Below are 20,941 nucleotides of genomic sequence, written 5' to 3' on the forward strand. Positions count from 1 at the left end.
TTTAACTTAAAAATATATACCATGAAGAAAAAGATTGTTTTGTTTTTCTTTTAAAGCCAGAAGATCCTGGTTACAGCACTGTGTGCATCCTTTGGCTAACACTTTGTGAATAAATCTTTTGATCCTTCTATTTTAGTCTGTCAGCAAACATTTTCAAAAGCAGTGGAGTTGTGATGGTCTCTCTTCAAATGACCCCACATATTTTCTGTCAGATAAATTTGTAAAGTTTGAATAGGCCATTCCAGCACTTGAATTTTCTTGGAGTGAGGCTAGTCTTGTTCTAATTTTTGATGTGTGCTCTGACTTTCAGTGATGGTGAAAATTAAAATTTCTTCTTATTTTTTTCTGAAAGTTTTGAATCAAAGCTGTATGAATGAAATGAACGAATTGTGCCAAACAACATTTAGAACTACTCATTATTTCATCCACCTTGAAATCTATTCTATCAAACAAAAACTGTAACCCCACAGCATGATTCTGCCAGCACCATGTTTCACATGTGGAACACAACCAGCAATGACCAGAAATGCCTGCAGCTCCTTCAGTGCTCCTGCTGCTTTGCACCCTTTCTGTCCTGTTTCTGCTTTTTTTCTTTTTTGTACTCTGATCCTGATTGATTCCTTTGTAGAATAAGATCTTCTAAATACTTTGTAACCTCTCTGCAGGCTTTAGCTAGCAGATACAAATGAACAAAAACGAGAAATAAAATAATGTATTGAGATATGTACGCTTTATTTTATGTTGGTCAAATTCAGTGTATTTGATAAAAGGAGTGAACTCAAGATGCTGTTCAGCAAAGTTTTAGTTTAAGGGTGTGCCTGCTTATTTCACCTTTCTTAGTTTTTAAACTTTCCCTAAAACACTTTTTGGTTAAATAACACTGATATGTGTCACATTAAAGTTGGAAAGATCTTTGGTTTAATTTCTTTACATCCTGAAAACACTGTGTTTCAACAGCGTATTATGCCAGTGGCTTTCTTTTTCTTTCTTTCTTTTTTTGATATTTTTATCATTACCAATCTCTTTTTTAATAAAATCTCCACCAATTAGTGCAGCGTGAAGGAACTTCCTCTGAATACTTTCTCTCTATTTCTGTCTCAGGCAACTGTGAAGGCTTTTGTGCTCTGTTAAAATGCGTCTGGAGACTGTAATCCTCCTGTCTGCCCTGCTTCCACTCTGCCTCTCTCATGGATGGGACCCTCTGGCTTGGCTGTTTCACCGCCACGGCCAAGCACAACAGGTTGGCTTCCTGCGGGCAGATACAGTGGGATGGGCGTGTCCTGATGAGTGCGACTGCCCGCCAACATTCCCCATAGCCATGTACTGTGAAGGACGGGGCCTGACTGCCGTTCCATCCATTCCCTCCCACATCAAGTACCTGTACCTCCAGAACAACGCCATCTCAGCTGTGCCTGACGCAGCTCTGGTCAACGCAACCAGTCTGGTGTGGCTCATGTTGCATCACAATCAGTTGACTTCTGATGCTATTGGAAAGGAGGTAACGTAATGTGATCACAAAACTATGCCCAGATGTGTGTTTGTGCGAGGCTAAATGGTCTGAGAGGCCGACAGATGGCCCGCAGATGTCTGCCAGCCTGTCGGTTGACTTTTGTTCTTGTGTATGTCAGAGAAGTTAAGTGATTCTTTATCCTATCAAACCTTGAACCAATCTGTTCTCTCAAAGGAAGAGAGAATGGATTGACAAAAAAGTTTTGATTGCTTTTCAGTATTTTTAACAAATAAAAAAGTGTTCTGTCCATTATAATTCATTCCCCTTTTCTCTGACATATTGTAGTGATATTAGTGAATGGACAAGGAAAAATTCAACTGTGAATCTGTAATAAGAGAATCATATATTTTATATGATCTTTGTGAGTTTGAACTATTTTGTAATAAAAAACCGTTATTAGAGAAGAAAACCACATAAAGTCCATTCTGTAGCTTTCAGGCTTCAGGTTTATAAGCCACAGGGCACACAGTAAGCGAACATCATGCCGTGGGGGAACGCTTTTCTTCATCACAAGCAGGGAAGCTATAAATACTTGGCAACACTGTCAGAAAACCTTTCAGATGCTGCGAATGACAATGTCAGAGGTTCACCTTCCGGTCGAACTGTAGCCTTAAACATGCAGCCAGAACTACAAAGAAATGGTTTGGATCAAGCATGCAAGAATGGCCTAGTCAAGGTCAACAACTTATTGATTACATACACCAAGACTAAAGGAGATTGTGCTCAGGCACTTTCCCTTCAGAGTGACTAAGGTTGATTTATTTTGCAAGGATGAATATGCAAGCACATCAATAGATGAACAAAGCTAATGGGATCACATCCCAAAACACTTGGACCTTTAGGTTCACTTGGGAGTTGAATATGAATGCATGTCTCGCATTTCTGGTTTTTAATTGTAAAGCATGCAGCTCAGTCCGTCACATAGAATCACAATAAAATAAATTAAACAAAGAGGACGCAATGAGACAAAATGTGCTAAATTCAAGGGGTGTGAATACTTTTGCAAGACACTTTATTTAGTTTCTGTTTTGCAGCAGCCAGTTAAACAAATATTCAAAATATTCATAATTTTGTGCTAAATGACTAATTAGATCCTCAGCAGCAGCCACTTACCAAAGATGTAAAATTTCCGCTTGTTTTTGAAGACTCACTTTTCTCTGACTGCTAAGAAAAAACTTAATTACATCAGGCTACATGCCAGCCTCGTGAAGTGGTTTCTGCTGGCAGGATTTCAGATTGGAAAGACAAAGTTCTCCTCTCTCTAATAAGATGAGCAGTGACTTTTTGACTCAACCAAATGGCCCTTGAACAAAATTACCAATACAGAGAACATGTGAAGGAAATAGCAGGTACAGCTGTTAATTTTACATGCCATTTTTACAAACATGCTTTTTCATTTTAGGCATTTTTAAAGCTGGTAGGATTGGAGCGTTTGTTTCTACACCACAATAACTTGACCAGCATTCCACCAAACCTTCCTCTCTCGCTGCGGGACTTAAGGCTTGACCACAACAGGATTGAAAAGGTAATGTTTCGCTGTACCTATATTCCTAAAGAGTCATTTTGCTGTTCACTTTTTGCCTGCTTTGGGTGTATATCATGACAAACAAATTGGCATTGATAATTTCACTCCTGTCCAGGTAATCCCAACAGACCTTGAAGGAATGGATAACCTCACTATCCTGCATCTTCATGACAATGAGGTTACCGACATGGCCACATCACTGAAGGCTCTAAAATCCCTCACACTGCTTGACATCAGCAACAACAAGCTGATAAAGGTATTTAGACAGCTAAAAATAAATCAAATGTTTTTTTGGGGGGTGGGGATTCAAGATAAATGTGAACAAAAAAGATCATGTGGGGTTCTTCAGGACACGATTTCCAGGCCTCTTTTGTTCAGTATCTACATGCTCCCCCTTGCTCAGTATTTATCAGAGTACTACAATATCTCCTGGCATTTCTATTCTGATAGCATACAAATTTACATGTCTGTGGTAAAAGATGACCAAAGTCCATTCCAGTTGTACGATGTATGTTGTATGTGGGTAGAATCAGTGAGAGGACAGTTTTTCATTCATTTTAAGGTAGAAAACAAAAGTTCTTGAGAGTGAAGTTTCAAAATGATCAGAGAGATGCTGTCCATTGTTTCGGACTAATTAATAAGTAAAGCAAAGGGAGCAACAGTTAAATGAGACACTGCAGAGGACAGATCAGAGGACCAATAACAGAAAATAACAGAAATAAACTGCCGAGACAAATCAAGCTCAAAACAAAACTTCTCACTTCCATTTCCTATTTCAAAATAAAAGTTATCTCTGCTATTTTGAATAATAAATTTTAATTAATTCAAAATATAATTGGATATCTAAACTTATTTTCCTAAGTCTTTTAATGTTTATGAATTTGTAATTAAATTAAATCTTTGTTACAGTTTGTTAAGCTAAACATCAATTATCACACTAACCTACCCTCCATAAAGAGCGGCTTTCCCACATCCACATTCTTCCTGTCTTGACTAGGTTTAGGGTTTTTTATCATTTACATTTTTACTATTTTTACTTGGCATATGTTACTATTCATGTTAGTCTGTAATGTAAATATGTTAAGTTTTCTCCTACAAAGGACTTTGACTTGCCTTGTGCCTGAATGACGTCATGCAAATAAACCTTTTCTTTTCTGCTTCAGGTCCCAGATGCTCTTCCTGAACATTTGCACCAGTTCTACATGGAGTTTAACTCCATTGACTCTCTGCCCGAGGGTTTCCTGGGGGGATTAGCTCAGCTGCAGTATATAAGGATGTCTCACAATCTGCTGAAAGACAAAGGGATCCCATCCAACACCTTCAATATAACCGGACTGGTGGAGCTGGACCTGAGCTTCAACAAACTGGAGAGAATCCCTACTGTCAGCACCACACTGCAGCATCTCTACCTGCAAGCCAATCAGATCAAAGGTAAATGGCCTTTCAGGCATATTGTGAGGAAATTACCTCACTCACAGGGGTATTTTATAAGTCACTGTCCTGTCATTGCAGAGTTCTCCCTGGGAAGTTTCTGCCCCGTTGTGGACGTGACAAATTTCTCCAGACTGCAGACGCTGCGACTGGATGGGAACGAGATCAGTCAGGAGGACATCCCGTCAGAGTCTGCTCTCTGTCTGCGTTGGGCTTCCAGCATCCAGATCTAACCATGTGCATTAGACCACTGTTCAAGAATTGTCAAACCCCAATCAGTGCAAGCCCAGTGGCATATTGTGATGTTATCACACACACAGCTGTGATTGTGTTCAAATGTGAAATTTAACAGATGTTTCTTCAGCAGTATTATGCTGCATCAAAGGTCAGAAAACATTGACCTGCTTTAGTTAAGAGCAGTCACTTGATCATGATTACATGTTGTACTCAAAATTAGTTTAGGAGCTTTAATATAATTTGTATTATATGATATGTCTGTGACTATGATCCATTTTTGTTGTGAGGATCATTTATAGCCTTTTATTTGCCTTTAATTTCAGTTTTTCTTTATGCGTCTTCTCCTATAGATCTCTCTGTTTTACTCTGTTTTACTCTGTTGTCTCTGATACATAATATAAAGTCCTGCTCAAAATCTTAAGACTGCAAAAACATTATAAGCATTCAAATTTCATGCTCATTGGTCTAATTTAAGTAAAGTGTAAAACAAAAGAAAAAACAAACAAAAAGGGGGGAAAAACTAATACAGTGGGAAAGAGTCACGTATTATGACTGAAGTTCACTATTATTAATACTTGGAATCCCTAAAACAGAGTTTAGTGTCAAAAAATTACACTTAGCTCTGTTAACTTTAAAACTTGTTGATCACTTTTTCAAGTGTTGTTCACTTCACAAATGCGTTTTAGACACGCTTGATATCAGTACTTCCGGTATGGCTGGTGGCGATATCATATGTTTTTATTGTAAATCTCTCCTGCTATATATTCAACAGGATAGATAGATAGATAGATAGATAGATAGATAGATAGATAGATAGATAGATAGATAGATAGATAGATAGATAGATAGATAGATAGATAGATAGATAGATAGATAGATAGATAGATAGATAGATAGATAGATAGATAGATAGATAGATAGATAGATAGATAGATAGATAGATAGATAGATAGATAGATAGATAGATAGATAGATTTCTCTATATTTTGAGATCCTTTCAGAATGATCTAATTAAGGGCCTCCTGTCCCTTTAAATCAAAGTAAGCTGTCGCAGGCCACGCCCCCAACTCAACGTTCACATTCGCACTTGAGGATGACTATAACCAGACGTGATACTATATAATCATACATTTTGAAGTGATGCAAGTACTTTCTGAAGGGTAAGTCAAAAACAAAACACTTGCCTTTCCCACCACCCATTGTGCTTTGTATACAGCGGCAAAACCAACTGATCAATAGTGCTGGAGCTCCGCTTGGTTAGTTAAGGGGTTGGGGGGTTGCTAGGTAACCGCGCAGTGCCGTTGATTCTAGCTTAAAATCAACGGCAGATAACACAGATAGTTTTCTAACCCCCAAATCCGCTTTTGTTTTCCTGATAAACTGTCTAAATAAGTTATGTATGGTTCTATCTTTATTTTGTATTTTGACGTTTTTGTGTGAACTTCTTTAGTTTCGCATTATTTTTTGCCTAAAACCGTCTCAGTGCGGCCCCTTTCCTCTTAACGGTGCCAGCAGTTGAATTATTCAATTTGTTTCAAACCTTCAGATTTTTCTCACTAAACCCCGCGTTTGGGAATAAACCATCTCACTCAGACACACAACCGACTTGGGAGTTGGGAGAGTTACCGTGGCCGCAGCAACAAGTGATGATGGCCTCCAAATGTGTGATTTATTTTGTTTGTTCACAATGTGGACACAGAGCGGAATGGGTCTCCTTTACTCTGACTATTGGCGAAGGTATGCAGCAGGATGAACAAGGACTGTCAGACAGGAAACGGGATCTCTGGCTGTTTACTCAGGACATAGGAAGCTGCTGGTTGTTTTTAGCAAGGTTAAAGAGGTTTTTGAACTGGCTTTTCAGACACCAAAGAATAACTTATTGCCAAAAACAGCAGCTTCTTTTTTATTTTTAAGAGCTCGGGCTGTGACAATAATAGCTACTTATTCTATCTTTATTAGGTAATTGTATGGATCTGACTGCATGGCACAGCAATCATAGCCCCACAAACATAAATACTGCTCTTGATAAACATTCACATGTACAGTTGTTTAGGACACCAGTCACAAAAAGTAGTGTAATTTACATCACTAATCTGCACACAGTAATTGCATTTAATCATATTTTCACATTTATTTTACTGATACTCATTGACTGGAGAAAATATTAAAACTCACAATCCTGACACAGATAGTTTTGTGGAGTTTAATCATACTTGACTGAAATTTATGATCACAACAATAAATCAAAATTTGTATTATGATAAGTAATTTATCACGATACATGGTAAACAATACAATAAATACCAACCTCAAATTGAACCTCAACTGGAACTATATGTGAATATTGCATAGACCCCTTTTATCAAATTTCATTTATGTACAATTATACATTTGAACAGCATAATCTGCATTTGAATTCAGCCCTTTTTACTCTGATGTATTTGAATACAATCCAGTGAAACCAGCTGACTCCAGAAGTCACCTAATTTGTAAGCCGTGTCTAATATTGAGGAATACAATCTCTGTGTAAATCCAGCTGTTTTGTTTCTTCACTCAATATAACACTACACTAGTGTTGTGATGTATCCAAGTGTGATCAGATGCAGAGTCCAGTCAGTGGCTGTTATCCCTCACGGACAGTAATTCAAATTGAGATTTCATGTTTTTTATATGTGGTTTAAGTGCTGTATTTTTAAAACATAATTAACACAAAGTTTATGTCATTTAGCTATGAAGACGGAGATCAGGAAAAGATGGAGAGAGAAGGAATCAGGACAAAGGTTGGTCTAATATTAGGTGGAAGTGTAGGAACAGCCACTTAATCCCAAATATTTGATTTTAAAATATTATTTACTTTCTAAAAGTGCATTAGTAAGTGATGTACTTTTAGAAAATGTTTAAAGCTATTAAATAATGCTTTTTTAAAACAGCAGTTTGTACATATTTGTTCAAACAATCACTATATCACTATGTTGTGACAGCATTATCTAGGACAATCTCTAAAAAAAAAAAAATCAAACTCCTCTGCTTTCTCCCTATGGACCTGCTGTCATTTGAACAAATACTTTGTTCTGTCAGAAACAACCAATCAGAGCCAGGAGAAGGGTCTTAGCGCTGTCAATCACCCTCATACACATGTTTTAACAAATATCTAAAAAACATATTTTTATAAAAGTTGCATAGTGTAGCATTAACCTTACGAAAACACAGTTAGCAGTGATCTCTATTGACAACAATATTGCACTCGGTTTCATTTGATGCCATTGTGGAGAAATTGGTGAGTGAAAACGGACATGTAACAATTTAGTGTTAGCAGTCCAAGCTGCTGCTCAGATGTCAAAATTTATTCATTTAGTCATTAATATTTTGTAATGTATCCGCATGGACCTCAGAAAGTATGTAGTTGTGCCCCAGCTTGAACAGCATCCGCAGACTGCTGCACTCTACAGGTTTCTGACGTGCACAACAATGACCGTCAGCAAGGGATGGAAATGGAGAATTGTTTTTTGGAGAGAGCCGGTTGTAGAGAACCAGTTCTCAGTGGTTAAATTCCTTGGACTTGTTAATCTTCTAATCTAGCAATTCCACTTGTCGGTTCTAATAGCATGTGATGAATTTGGCTTAGTTTAAAGGAATATGATGTTTAATCACACAACTGTCGACAGCACTTACCAAAAGCAGAAACCAAAGTTACCTCTGTATCAGGGATTATGGGATAAGATGTCAGATCCATCGTCAGGCTGTGATTATATGCTGACAATGTGACCAAATGTGTGTACAAGCTGTTATTATCTGAGCTCTGAGCGCTATGCGTCAGCAGAAAGCGGTATTAGACTGTACCAAAGACTGTTGAGATTTCACTGATTCTGATAAACAAATTTCTCTATTTGTGCGTTATTTCTATGAAAGAGGACAATGAGAGGAATCATCCGTACTGTATTTACCTGCACAAATAAACCCTGTTAATAAAACATTTCTCGAGTGTTGCTTTTTTCTGGGGGGGATTGATAAATAAAAATAGACTTCAAAATGATCAGTATTTTTCATTTGTTACATTGTCTATACTTTGTCATAAAGCAGGATGCATCCAATAATGGACATGTTACCCGTGAAAACTGGTCAAACAAGCGTGACTATGTTCTCTCCATGATCGGCTATGCTGTTGGACTGGGAAATGTCTGGAGGTTTCCCTACCTGACCTACAAGAATGGAGGGGGTACATTAATATTCTCAGATCCATTATCCAATCCACCGGGGCTCCTTTTCAGTCTTGTCATTAATTGTGCTACCATTTTTTTTTTATTCTGTGCCATTGTCATATAGGGGCCTTTCTCATCCCATACTTCACAATGCTTCTGGTGACTGGTATCCCCCTTTTCTTCCTTGAAAGTTCCTTCGGTCAGTTTTGCAGCCAGGGTCCGATCAATATTTGGAGAGCAGTGCCGCTCCTGCAGGGTGAGATTAGAAAAAAAAAAACATCTGTCAATAATTTCAGGGAGATGTAAGGTAGATGTGGTTAATGGTCAACGCTGTGTCCACAGATGAATGCGGTTCTCATATTTAAAGAGAACCGCTGTTAGTGAACAGCTCTATTAGCAACAGTTAACTTCATCCCAGCTCTGATTGTGCGGTAGCTTCTTTAAGACTTTGATAATGCAAATTCTCCTTTAGCTGGTAAAAGGACATGAAGAGCATTTTAACAAGTAAAATTTAAGTAAAATATAGATATTTTATCAGCCATTAGACAAGTCATTCACTATTCAATCATTTGCTGTTGTCTGTGAAAACAAGTCAAATATACATGTAAATACTGATAAGTAATGAAACTCTTTGACGGGCTGCACAGCTGTTAGTGCTTCTGCCTTGTAGCAATAAGGTCCTGGGTTTGAATCCTGGCTTTTGAAATGCACTGTACACTGATAGAACTGATGAAATGTTTATGTTTTAAGGAGTTTTCATCATTTTACAGTTTATATTCTCGCCTCTCTTTCCAGGTGTCGGCATAGGGATGGTGTTGGTGACTCTCTTAATATCTATTTACTACAACGTCATCATTGGTTACAGCCTGTACTACATGTTTGCCTCCATGCAGAGCCCTCTTCCATGGACCAGCTGCCCTAACACCACTACCACCACTATCTGCAGTGACAAGCCTTTCGGTGCTTATTTAAAATGTCATAGTTGCATCTTCTGCGGTTTAGAAGGAGGTGCCATTTCTCTGAGGTTTTAAACTGTTTAGGAACATCATAAGATGTCAAACGATTGCATTGTGACAGATGACACAATACAATCAAAAGTCGTGTGATCCATTCACTAACTGTTTATCTTTTTTTTAGTATTTTGTAATGTCAGTGGTGTGTTGACACAATCGGTCCAGACTTGTAATCCATCCAACATAGTCAAGATGGATGTCCAGAGCCCGAGCGAGTACTACTGGGAGTAAGAGCTACACATTTCTAATGAGCATGCTAAAATTGACCCTACTGCATGCTAGCATGCTAAAGATGTCTCTCTTGTCATGTTTAGCCATGTGGCTCTGGAGCGATCCGGTGGCCTGGATCAAACAGGACCAGTGGTTTGGCACCTTGCTCTTTGCCTGTTGTTGAGCACCGTCCTTGCAGGTGCAACTCTGATCAAAGGCATCAAGTCATCAGGAAAAGTATGTCCTCATATCTACAGCATATGGATAAGCGTGTCCATAATTTGAAGTGGAAAATTAAAAGTTCTGCCATATTTGACTGAAGAACTCTTGCGCAATGCAGAATACAGTTCTCTAAATAAGTTTATGTTCACCCAAGGGAGAAAATGTCATGTTAATTAATGATTAATTAATGATTAATTTGAACTTATCTTTGTCCAGGGTGGAATAACTACCTAATGTAACTTTCCGTACAACTTTAATGATTTTTAAAGAAGTTTGAATGTATTATTCAATCCAGTTACCGTAATTTAAAAAAAATACTTAATTAATTCCAGAAGATAAATAAATGTTGCAACTAGTCTTATACAGTTACATTAAAAACGTTGTTGTAGATGCTAATGACTGGGCAGGACAGATCTCCTGTAGCCGTTTGTAGTACAGTGAAGCTGAAGAAGCTTCTGACTGAAGACACTGATTTTAATCCAACTTTGGTCACTGTAGAACATAAAAACTCAATGCAGAAAGACTGCAGACTGGGATTAAAACCCACCACCTACTTGCTGCAAAGCAAAAGTACTAAGCACTGCTTCACTGTGCTGCCAAATATTTCCACACCACCCAGTTAACATTTGGTTATATGTTCCTTAACAACAGACGGTATGGATTCAACCTTAGATAAAGGGTGCAGAGTTCGTACATCTCAAGAGGGAGAATAAACTACAGCTGCTGCCCCAATGTGTCGACAGGAATCAGTTATGGTGGTTCAGGCGTCTGATAAGAACGACTCCTGGGTAAATCTGACACGTCTTACTAAATGTATCATCTGGCCCCAGGAATGAGCTGGAGATTGATGCTGGGAGAGAAATGTCTGGGTTTCCCTTCCAGACCTCTGCAGCATGGATGGATGGATGGATGGATGGATGGATGGATGGATGGATGGATGGATGGATGGATGGATGGATGGATGGATGGATGGATGGATGGATGGATGGATGGATGGATGGATGGATGGATGGATGGATAAACAAAGAGTTAATTCTGGGCAACATGCCTTCAGTTTACTTTTTCACCCTTTCTGTTGTTTCTCTGTTGTCCAGTGTCTTGTATCAAGCATGTGTGAAATCATGTGATGTACATTTTAAGACTGTCATAAGATTTAAGATTTAGCCACTCATTTCCAACTCATCTTCTTTCTCCGAAGGTTGTGTATTTCACGGCCACATTTCCTTATGTGGTGATTTTTATCCTGCTGATCAGAGGAGTGACACTAGAGGGAGCTAGAGATGGGATTGAGTTCTACATTGGGACCCAGTCCAATTTGACAAAGCTGGCTGAAGCCCAGGTGGGTGTCCAATCAGCCATTATCTGCCTCAGCATGTAACACTAGCTTATACTTTTCAGCTGCATTGTGTGTGTGTGTGTGTGTGTGTGTGCGCGTGCGTGCGTGTCTGTGTGTATGTGTTGTAGGTGTGGAAAGACGCAGCAACCCAGATCTTCTTTTCCCTCTCTATTGGCTTGGGAGGACTCATGGCCCTCTCTTCCTACAACAACTTCCACAACAATGTGTTCACAGACACAATAGTTGTGTCGATTACTAATGCTGGTACGAGCCCAGATTGCTGCACTATTTGGTAAAGAAATTTGAAAATGGCTCCAATTTGTGACGTGTTTTCTTGTCTTTAAAGCAACTAGTATCTTTGCTGGCTTCGCAATCTTCTCCATAATGGGTCATATGGCTCACATCTATAAATTACCAGTTGCAGAAGTGGTAAAGGAAGGTCAGACATTCAAAGTGTTCGGCTAGCCCTGAGGTCTGGTGTATGAAACTATCAGCATTGATGTCATTGTGTTTTATTCTGCAGGATTTGGCTTGGCATTCATTGCCTATCCAGGAGCTCTCACTAAGCTCCCCGTCTCACCACTGTGGTCCGTTTTGTTCTTCTTCATGATTCTGACTATCGGTCTGGACTCTCTGTTTGCAGAAATAGGTTAGACCTTCAACTCAGAGTCAATCTGTTGGATTTTCATTTTCTAAAGCCTCTCCTTTTGTCCGTAGAGGTGGTATTGACCTCCCTGCAGGATGCTTTTCCCAGAGTCTTGAAACCCAGGCGAGCCTTGCTGACAATAGCAACGTGTACATTCATCTACATTCTGGGCCTGCCGTGTGTCACAAGAGTAAGTTTGTCTCACTGCAGCTTTCTGTTATCTATTTTAAAACCTGGCAATGCGTTCTATCTGTTCCTTTGAATTAAAGGCTGGAATCTACTGGGTGACACTCATCGACTCGTTTATCGCCAGCTGGGTTGTGCTATTTTTGGTTCTCTTAGAGGTCGTTGGTGTTTCCTACATATATGGTAAACATGACCTCCAAAAATCGGTGCACACATTTATGAAAGCGAGAGACTCCTTCAAACCCCAGTCTGGGTGTTTTTTTGTTTTGTTTTGTTTTGTTTTGTTTTGTTACATTGAACAGGACTGGACCGTTTCATAGATGACATCGAAATGATGATTGGAGAACATTCCCCCCGTTTCTGGCTGTGGTGGAGGTTATGTTGGTTCCTTTTCACCCCCTGCATCTTACTGGTAAAAAAAAAGAAAAAAAGAAAAATAACTTATACATTGTTTCTGCTTCTTCTATTTATCATGTTTAAGTATAACAATGTATAAAATAACTGTTTAAATGGATAAATAATGAAAAACCTAGACTTAGGCCTACTTTTGTGCACCTAATATTTGGATGTAAATTTTTCAGAGCCATTGTAATTTTGATCAACATTTATCTGAAGATGCAGATAAAGATACCAAAGATCCCAGCGTTTTGTTTTGTTTTGTTTTTTTCTCTAAAGTCATACTTCATTGTTGTTTAGGTTATCTTGGCATGGTCTCTATCGACCTTTACAGCCCCCACATATGGAGACATACACTTCCCATCCTGGGGGTTGTCTCTGGGATGGTGCATGCTTTTTTTCGTCCTGATCTGGCTCCCTATTGCTGCCATCTATCATCTGAAACAAAGTAAAGGAAGTCTCATAAATGTAAGTAAGCGAGTCATAATTTTAAATCTTATGTGTGCTGTTTTTCTGCATTTTTCTGATTTCAAATGTTTTGACATCTGCAGCGAGTGAGATCAATGTCTGCCCCGTCGAAGGACTGGCATCCCTTCCTCGACATGCATCGAGGAGAGCGCTACCCAAAAGATGAAGGTGTCCAAGGAGTGGACATCCCCAATGAGGTTGACGAGAGGTCCAGCCACTCCCTTTAATGTGTCTGTTCAACTGTTTATCGGTTAATCTGAGTATGTGAGGCATCTTTCTCAATCTATAGAAATACTTTTAAAAAAAGACAAGAAAAAAAAATGTTTTGCATGATTACTTTTATTTAAATGCATTGTGGGACCAAATAGTGTTTGTAATCTAAACTTAAACTTACTTGTAGCATTGTTAAAAAAAAAAAAAAAAAAAATCTGATCATTTTGATTGTGTGTTTTGTTTATTTTATTATACCTAACAAGGTGATAATTTGCCATTGTCTCATTGTGACGATCTTGATCAGCAACATTGTATAGTCATGTGGATCAATGCACATGAAGCCTAAATAACAACCAACGTTTTGCAGACAAAAAAAAAGTGGGAAAATTAAAACGTACCCGACCACACTATTTTTACTCCGTAGGGGGCGTGAGGAATTATACGCTACTTTGTCCCGTCTCAAATAAAATCCCTGTAAAAGTTTGTGAATAATATGCAAAAATGTGAAAAAAAAGTAATTTTTTTAGGGCTGAGGCTTAAATCCATTTATAGCGACTTAGGTGACCCTCCTTGGTTCTCGTCTGACATACCATTTGGTTTTATTATTCCATCTAGCTCTGCAGAGGAGAGAAAGAAGGGGTTGATATTTGTTTTTTATTTTCTTTTATAACCTCTTCTGAGCGATCAGATAACCATTATCCTGAGAGCCTCAGGGTATTTTTTTAAAGCCTTTGTATCTGCCACCTAATTACCTGAGTGAGAATACACCTCACTGCTGGCTGCTCTACTCACAAACACACACTCTACCGGGCTAGGTTTCCTCATAACAACAGCAGCATCCTTCCCAGGTTAAACACAAGTTTAGCCGTATCAGATATGAGACAATTTTACTATATGATCCGATGTCACCTTCTGTTTATATACATAGTTCTTTGGAGCTTTTTATGTATTACACTGATATGTTTGTTAGCTAGTAATTCTGTTGTTTACATGTAATTGACCGTGCATGTTCATATTTAAAATTTTCAATTAATCTACGATTTTTGTAAATGAATGTGTCATTTTATTCTGTATTTGTACCACTATTGTTTAAGATGTCAATAAAAAGCCAACATCAGATGCCTTCATCAAACTCAGACATGAAACAATTTCCTGTGTTTGTGCTGCATTTTATGTTGTTTTGTTTCCCAGAAGGATTTAATGTGTCCCAATGAGCTTTAGGATCCTGTCCAGTAAGGTCTGAATCAGGTGTGGACATCAGCGATGACATCATTACATCATGTGTTGGTCTGTGAAGAAAAGGGAAATACAAGGTTGATGTTCATGTTTGACTTTGAAAGTCACACCACGGCTACAACATAAAGAAAACTACATGTGAGATTGTATGATAGACATTCAAAAGTTTTTTGTGTTTTATAAATATATATATTAATATTTTAAATACAAACATTTATCCTATTTGTCTGGCTTAATTATCAATATGCTCCAAAGTCTACAGAAATTAGATGCCACATAAAATGACACATGAAGAACAAAAAGTAGTTTCCTACTGTATTCTTCTCCATCACAATAACATCTTTTAGTAAAACAGCATTGCCACTTAGAGTTCAAATTTTGGCTTCCTAACTTGAACACGTGACTTTGATTGTTTTGAACAGCTGTTCTCCATTTTTAGGAGTAAACGGCTTTTCAAATCACACAACCAGTCCACAGTGGATCTTTAATAACTTTGTTTTTTTATATGGATGCAATGTTTCGCTAAATACTGATAAGGAATTTTACTCAGGCACAGAAGAAACACCTTGAGGCTCGTGCCCAAGTAAAAGCTCTATGCATGTGTCCTTTTGTAACCAGAGTTACTCCCATCTCTAGCTTTATTCATCTTTTATTTTATTCTATTTTATTCATAGCTTTTTTTCATCCATCTTTAGCTTAATCTGCAGGCTTTCTGATTTAGCTCTAGGGACTAAAAAGACCACAGAAGAAAGTGAATGTAGTGTTTGGTCAACCATGGTAGTCTTATTTGAGGAGATGTGGGGGAAGCTAACAATTAGGGTGACGGCAGGAAGAAGAAGCAAAAAGCCTGGTCAGCAATTACAGGCAGAGTTTGATCATTTAACAGCAATGAATAATTCTTTATAAAACAATTTGTAAATACTAGAAGATTTTATTTCTTCAAAATGCTATAAAGACACAAACCATTTTCTATGAGTAGTAAAATATGTTTTTTTTTATGGCTGCATCACCACACCTGACCACCAGATAGAGCTGAAAAGTCACGTGGAGTCCAATTATATTTTACATAAGATCCTCCTTAACAACGGATTTCCATTGAGCCCTCCCCAAAAGACGTTACATTAACTCTATGAAATGGTCAGGATATCTGTGAGCTGCATGCAGAATAGCTCTCTTTATGTAAAAGGAAAAAAAAATTAAATCTTGCTCCTTTTTTTTGTCTTTTGCTCCCAAAATGAAATTACAGTGAACTTACTGAACCTCAAACCAGATTCTTCGTCTTTCTTTCTCTCTGCGTGCAGGGAGAAGCAGCAGACAGTGAGATATAGAGCCCTGTTTGAACTGTATGTTATAAATCAAACGAATCCAGATTCATTTTTGTTGTTTTCAAGTTTCTCAAAATGTAGAAAAAGCCACTAAAAATACCGCAGGGTAGCACTTGCGGCCCCGGTAATTGTGACAGATGCTTTTTTTTTTTTCTGAAGGAAACAGAAATGCGCAAAAGTGAATTTATTATTATTTGAATGTGGATGTGGGGGGGGGGGGGGAACCTGAGCCGAGGTTCGGTTCCGTTTTCCATCTCTGTCCCTCTCCTCTCTGTCCACCTTCATCCCCCCTCCTCCCACCCCCCTCCACCTTCCCACTCACCCAGATAAGTCAGGCTTCTCAACAGCCTGTTGCTATTAGATACCGCTGAGCTTGTCACCATGGCAGCAAATGCTCCATCATTCTTCTTTTTCTCTCTCTCTCTCTCTCTTTATTTTACTGATGCACACTCTCACGTACACAGACTCCCCCGTCCACGCATGTCGTTATAGGTGGCTGTGATGTGGTGGGAGGAGGCTTGTCCTTGAGTTGTTCAGTCTTCTCAGGTCCGGCGTGGAGGTGGGGGAGGTGGGGGTGCACCCACCTGTGAACAGAATCCAAATGCCCTGATAGGAGGGGAGACATGCTCTGCCACACATCAACACGTATCCCTCATGCACACTGAGACATGTGTGTAGGTGTTCATGTGCAAGCCGGTCCTCTAAAGTACTCTATAGGGAGATAACGCTGGTTTTGCATGCATGGGAAATTAAAAAAAAAAAAAAAAAAAAAAAGATTTGTGGCTTTTTACACTGCGACAACAGAATGCAACAATTACTCATAATCTGAAAATATGAGACTCAAAATCAATGCCTCTGTTCACACGCAGACATCCACTCGCTGAACATCACTTGTTGTGCTGACATGAAGAGATTGAAACAACAGACGTGACTTGAATGCTCACGTACTGTGCAGATGTCCCAGGAAGCTGACGTCAGATGAAAAGAAAACACACAGAGAGGGAGAAAAGGTGAGACGGGGGGAAGGAGGAGAAGAAAAAGGAAGAGAAAGAGAGAGAGAGAGAGAGAGAGAGAGATGGGGACGGGAGAAGACGAGGGGAGAAGCGGGGACAGTCAAAGCTGATTCTCTTTCGCCAGTGAAAGCAACAATCCCCCGCCCCCCCGTGTTGCCATGGCGACCTGCTCTCGCTACCCTCTCTTCAGCGAGCTACCACTTATCCTTGCTGCCTTTCAGTCAGCAGGGCATGTGGGTGTGTGTGCTTTTGTGTGTTGGCTCTTGAATGAATCAGGCAAATGAAAGGGAGAGCATTTAGAGAGCCAAGTTTGCAGTTTCTTTAATTTAAGTTATCTAACCTCTTTTCTTTCCCTTTTCCTCTTCTTTTTGTTTCACTAACGAAAAACTTGATACGCTTGTTTTGTTTTGCCCCATTACTGTTACAAGGCGTTTGAAGTAGATCAGATTTCTGTTCATGTAAAAAAAAAAAAAAAAAAAACCTAAACATTTGAGGCACAGACAGAACCTACATTCTGTTTAAGAGGACAGCAGTGTACTTAAAAAATGAATAGGGCTGAAAACCCTTATAAAAGCTGTTATTTCTATACATGCAAATGTAGTGGGAACACTGTATTTGATATGTTAAATCAAAACATGAAGAAAAATATATCAAATTTGCCAACACTCAAAAGAACATAGAAAAAACTATACTGTTTACAAGCCAACATTTGCTGCTCAAAATATGTAATTTGCAAAGATACCATGCATTTTATTCTATTGAGGATGTTTTTCTTCAGTTTATTTTTTTTTACTACTTACTCCTCACTCTGCAGTTGTTTACTGTTTGTGTCCTTATTTCTTGCAAAGATTTTTTAACTGTTTTCAAGAGCTAAAAGAAAATAGTATGTGCCTGTATCTGCCACACACTTTTGCTGCTGTGCATGAGGGATTTTCCCACTCAGGGACCAATAAGAGTTATTCTGTTCTATTCCAAGTGAAAAAAGGTTGAAAGTTTAGTTTTTCTTCAGAATCACTGAACTAACAGCGTAAGTGAACACAAAAAAACCTTAAAACAGCTGAGACACAGCAGCAGATGACCACACCTGGTGCTGCTACTGTCATCTACAAACAGGCATTCAGATCACAACTGCCACTAGCTTGTGCTAACTAGTTAGCAGTGTTGAGAAAATAAATTTAAAATAAGCTAGTTTTAAAACTTAACATGTCTTGATTCAAATGGCCTAATTGTGGTTTTGAATTTAGTAATGTATTCTGACTTTTTGACCTTTATGTTACCTGTAGTTACAGCAGATGGTTTGCTAGGATCGTTTGAACTGCCTTTTGTCTGTGGGAAAACAATGCATTGGAAGTTCCAGCTTTTCACACTCATCTGTGAAAGGCCGTAAACACGGCAGGGGTTTCTGGCTTGAGACAAAGGGTCAGAGATGGCTCCTGGTTGGAGGAGCAAAGATACGCCTTATTTGAATAAATTAAAGATAAGAATACGCCTTAACTATAAAACTTTCTACACAGAAGAAACAAATCAGATTTGCTCTTGCAATTCTCCAAAGATGTCTTTGCACATCTTTGCTTTTCTTCTTCTTTCCATTTATGTCAGGTAAATGGATGTATGTCTCCGTTGTTCTGCAGTTTCTGGTGTAAGTTTATGCATTGTCGTATATTGGATTAAACTCTGTAATTCTGTGACGTCAACACGCATTGCTCTTGTTTTCCTTGTGGCCACACACGGCCCGCTGAGAGGACCTGGGATCCAGAGGAAGAGAGAGCCAAACTTTTTTCCAAAGTTAACCAATTTATTTAGAATTTCTTCCTTAACAGCAGATAAAAGGTTAGCGATATTTTACGTGAACAAACTTTGTCTCTCTAGTTGTAGTGTGAACTGAAGCAGAAACTGAACCCCTTGGTATTAATATAATTTTACAGCATCATTTTTCCATCTTAGCATTTCATATTTCATCTTGTGGGAAAAGTTCAGTGAAGTCTGATTAGGTGAAAATGGCAGTTTTGGTCGTTTTTCTTGGCCCAATATTTAGTTAAAACTACCCAAATAAAATAAAATATAATCCAGGCTTTTATATAAGTAATGAACTCCCAGCTTCACTTTCTTATAGCTTTGTACATTATTCTGAACAAGACTGCAGAGGTGCATACCACAGCTCACACACTGATTCTGTTTGTTTTCACACTGTGAAGAAACTTAAAAATGTATCAGTGACTCAACATCAGCACTCAGCAGTCGTTTTTTTTTGTTTTTTTTTCGTTTCATGTTTAATGTTTAATGTATAACCTCAGAGTGAAAGTGTTTGACAGCTGCCTGCAAAGTATTTCAAAGTACTTAATGGATATCAGTATTTTTTTCAACTTTGAAAAGCGGAAGTTATGTATTTCAAAATCGGACGTAAACATGACGCGAATAATCACATCTTCTGAATTTCACCGTGCTGATAAAAATAAATTGCTGTCTTGACCAATCACTTGAATTTCAATCCGACTGGATTAAACTGATTAAGTATTTCTGTATATAAATTAGTATATACTTATACTTTAAATTAATCTGTTTGTCTTGTAAAGCGGAATAACATTTGTTGTAAATCCACTTTAAATGGAAACATTTAAAAAGATGTTCAGCAATTGTGAATTATTAAATTAAATTAAATTAAACTAAATTAAATTAAATTGCACTGAACTGTGTTGAAATTAATTTAATTAAAATAGGTTAAGTTAAGTGATATATTTATTGTAACCATTTGCTGATGCAGATCAGCACATATCTGCCTCAACTAGAGAATAACATGTTCTCCAGTTTTACCCATTCTGAGGAGGGTCTCCTGGTTTCTGTTTCATATCTCAATTAAACCCCAAACAATCAGTAAATTATCATTGGCCAGTTAAAATTTGCAGATACTCTGATCAATCCTAAAATAAGTACAAATTTAAATTTCTCCTGTTAAAACTTTTAAAGGTTTGACTGATTGAGGCAAAAAGTGATTCAGAAAACAAACAAACAAAAAAACTTATTTCTTTTTATTTCTTAACATGAATTTTCTTAACCACTGAAATAAAGGTTTGGTTTTTCTAAATGTCTGGAGTGTCTATAAATCAGGAGAATGCTGTAGATCTCCTAGGCTTATTTTCCAGGAGCTGAAGAAAAACAGGCCATCACTGAGAACCGCCGCTATTATTTAACAAACTGCCTTGCTCTTTTATGACATTTTGGCCAGTTGCATGGTTAAAAATGAGGCACTTTAAACTAATTGATTGCGTACTCTGCCTGATTAATAACATGTCGGTACCACCCTTGCCAACATCTATTAGTACAACCTGCTTTTTGCTATTTGGGTGTCCCAGAAGGATGTTTCTTGTGCCAGATCCAGCTGACATTCCCGCTCCTGTCAGACAGTTTCTATGGTATTTTTATTTAAACAAGCCTTCATTGGTCACTGCTTACATTCGCTTGTTAAAACAGCATTTTTCTAGTTAAAAGTCAAGATTTTGAAGATACATTAGCTGAAATTAGCTTTGATCATTTTTACAGTGACCTACAAATTTTTTCAAAATATCTTAACCTCAGTTTGAGCTCTGGTGCACCTGAGAATATCTGTGAAATATTTTTGACCATTCCACAATTATGTCACATAATGTCCTTAAATCTAAACCTTTCCATGAAGCCCTGACTATATGATTGGTTAGGATGCTGGAAGGTGAACCTTTGACCCCTGTTTCAAGGTTTCTTCCAGAATTGCCCCTTATTTAGCTCCATCCATCTTACCATC

The 20,941-nt window shown here is 38.2% G+C and overlaps 2 protein-coding genes across 3 annotated transcripts; both read left to right on the forward strand.

Moving 5' to 3' along the window:
- The first annotated feature begins 767 nt into the window (after positions 1–767).
- On the forward strand, positions 768–5,137 carry fmoda (fibromodulin a). The gene is made up of 5 exons (XM_014975722.2): positions 768–1,498; positions 2,913–3,035; positions 3,151–3,291; positions 4,199–4,466; positions 4,548–5,137. The coding sequence occupies exons 1-5, from the start codon at positions 1,133–1,135 to the stop codon at positions 4,697–4,699; spliced, it is 1,050 nt and encodes a 349-aa protein (XP_014831208.1). The 5' UTR covers positions 768–1,132; the 3' UTR covers positions 4,700–5,137.
- A 614-nt stretch (positions 5,138–5,751) lies between these two features.
- On the forward strand, positions 5,752–14,728 carry slc6a14 (solute carrier family 6 member 14). Of its 2 annotated transcripts, none has more exons than XM_088005517.1 (15): positions 5,752–5,863; positions 7,432–7,483; positions 8,781–8,919; positions 9,698–9,862; positions 10,040–10,142; positions 10,230–10,362; positions 11,546–11,686; positions 11,812–11,947; positions 12,030–12,122; positions 12,207–12,332; positions 12,401–12,519; positions 12,599–12,698; positions 12,818–12,927; positions 13,212–13,379; positions 13,463–14,728. In XM_088005517.1, the coding sequence occupies exons 1-15, from the start codon at positions 5,844–5,846 to the stop codon at positions 13,604–13,606; spliced, it is 1,749 nt and encodes a 582-aa protein (XP_087861643.1). In that variant the 5' UTR covers positions 5,752–5,843; the 3' UTR covers positions 13,607–14,728. The 2 variants fall into 2 exon arrangements, with proteins under 2 accessions (XP_087861643.1, XP_087861644.1); XM_088005518.1 differs by having other exon boundaries at positions 8,784–8,919.
- Positions 14,729–20,941: the final 6,213 nt, after the last annotated feature.

The sequence above is a fragment of the Poecilia mexicana genome, unplaced genomic scaffold (genome assembly GCF_051168715.1).
Source record: "Poecilia mexicana isolate PSO_F unplaced genomic scaffold, ASM5116871v1 scaffold_5, whole genome shotgun sequence".
Taxonomy (NCBI): Eukaryota; Metazoa; Chordata; class Actinopteri; order Cyprinodontiformes; family Poeciliidae; genus Poecilia; species Poecilia mexicana.

Coding starts and splice junctions, on each gene's coding strand:
- fmoda (XM_014975722.2), top strand. CDS start 1,133: ATGCGTCTGGAGACTGTAATCCTCCTGTCTGCCCTGCTTCCACTCTGC. Junction 3,036..3,150: donor ACCACAACAGGATTGAAAAG/GTAATGTTTCGC, acceptor ACTCCTGTCCAG/GTAATCCCAACAGACCTTGA. Junction 4,467..4,547: donor GCAAGCCAATCAGATCAAAG/GTAAATGGCCTT, acceptor CTGTCATTGCAG/AGTTCTCCCTGGGAAGTTTC.
- slc6a14 (XM_088005517.1), top strand. CDS start 5,844: ATGCAAGTACTTTCTGAAGG. Junction 12,123..12,206: donor TGCAGAAGTGGTAAAGGAAG/GTCAGACATTCA, acceptor TTTATTCTGCAG/GATTTGGCTTGGCATTCATT. Junction 12,928..13,211: donor TCACCCCCTGCATCTTACTG/GTAAAAAAAAAG, acceptor ATTGTTGTTTAG/GTTATCTTGGCATGGTCTCT.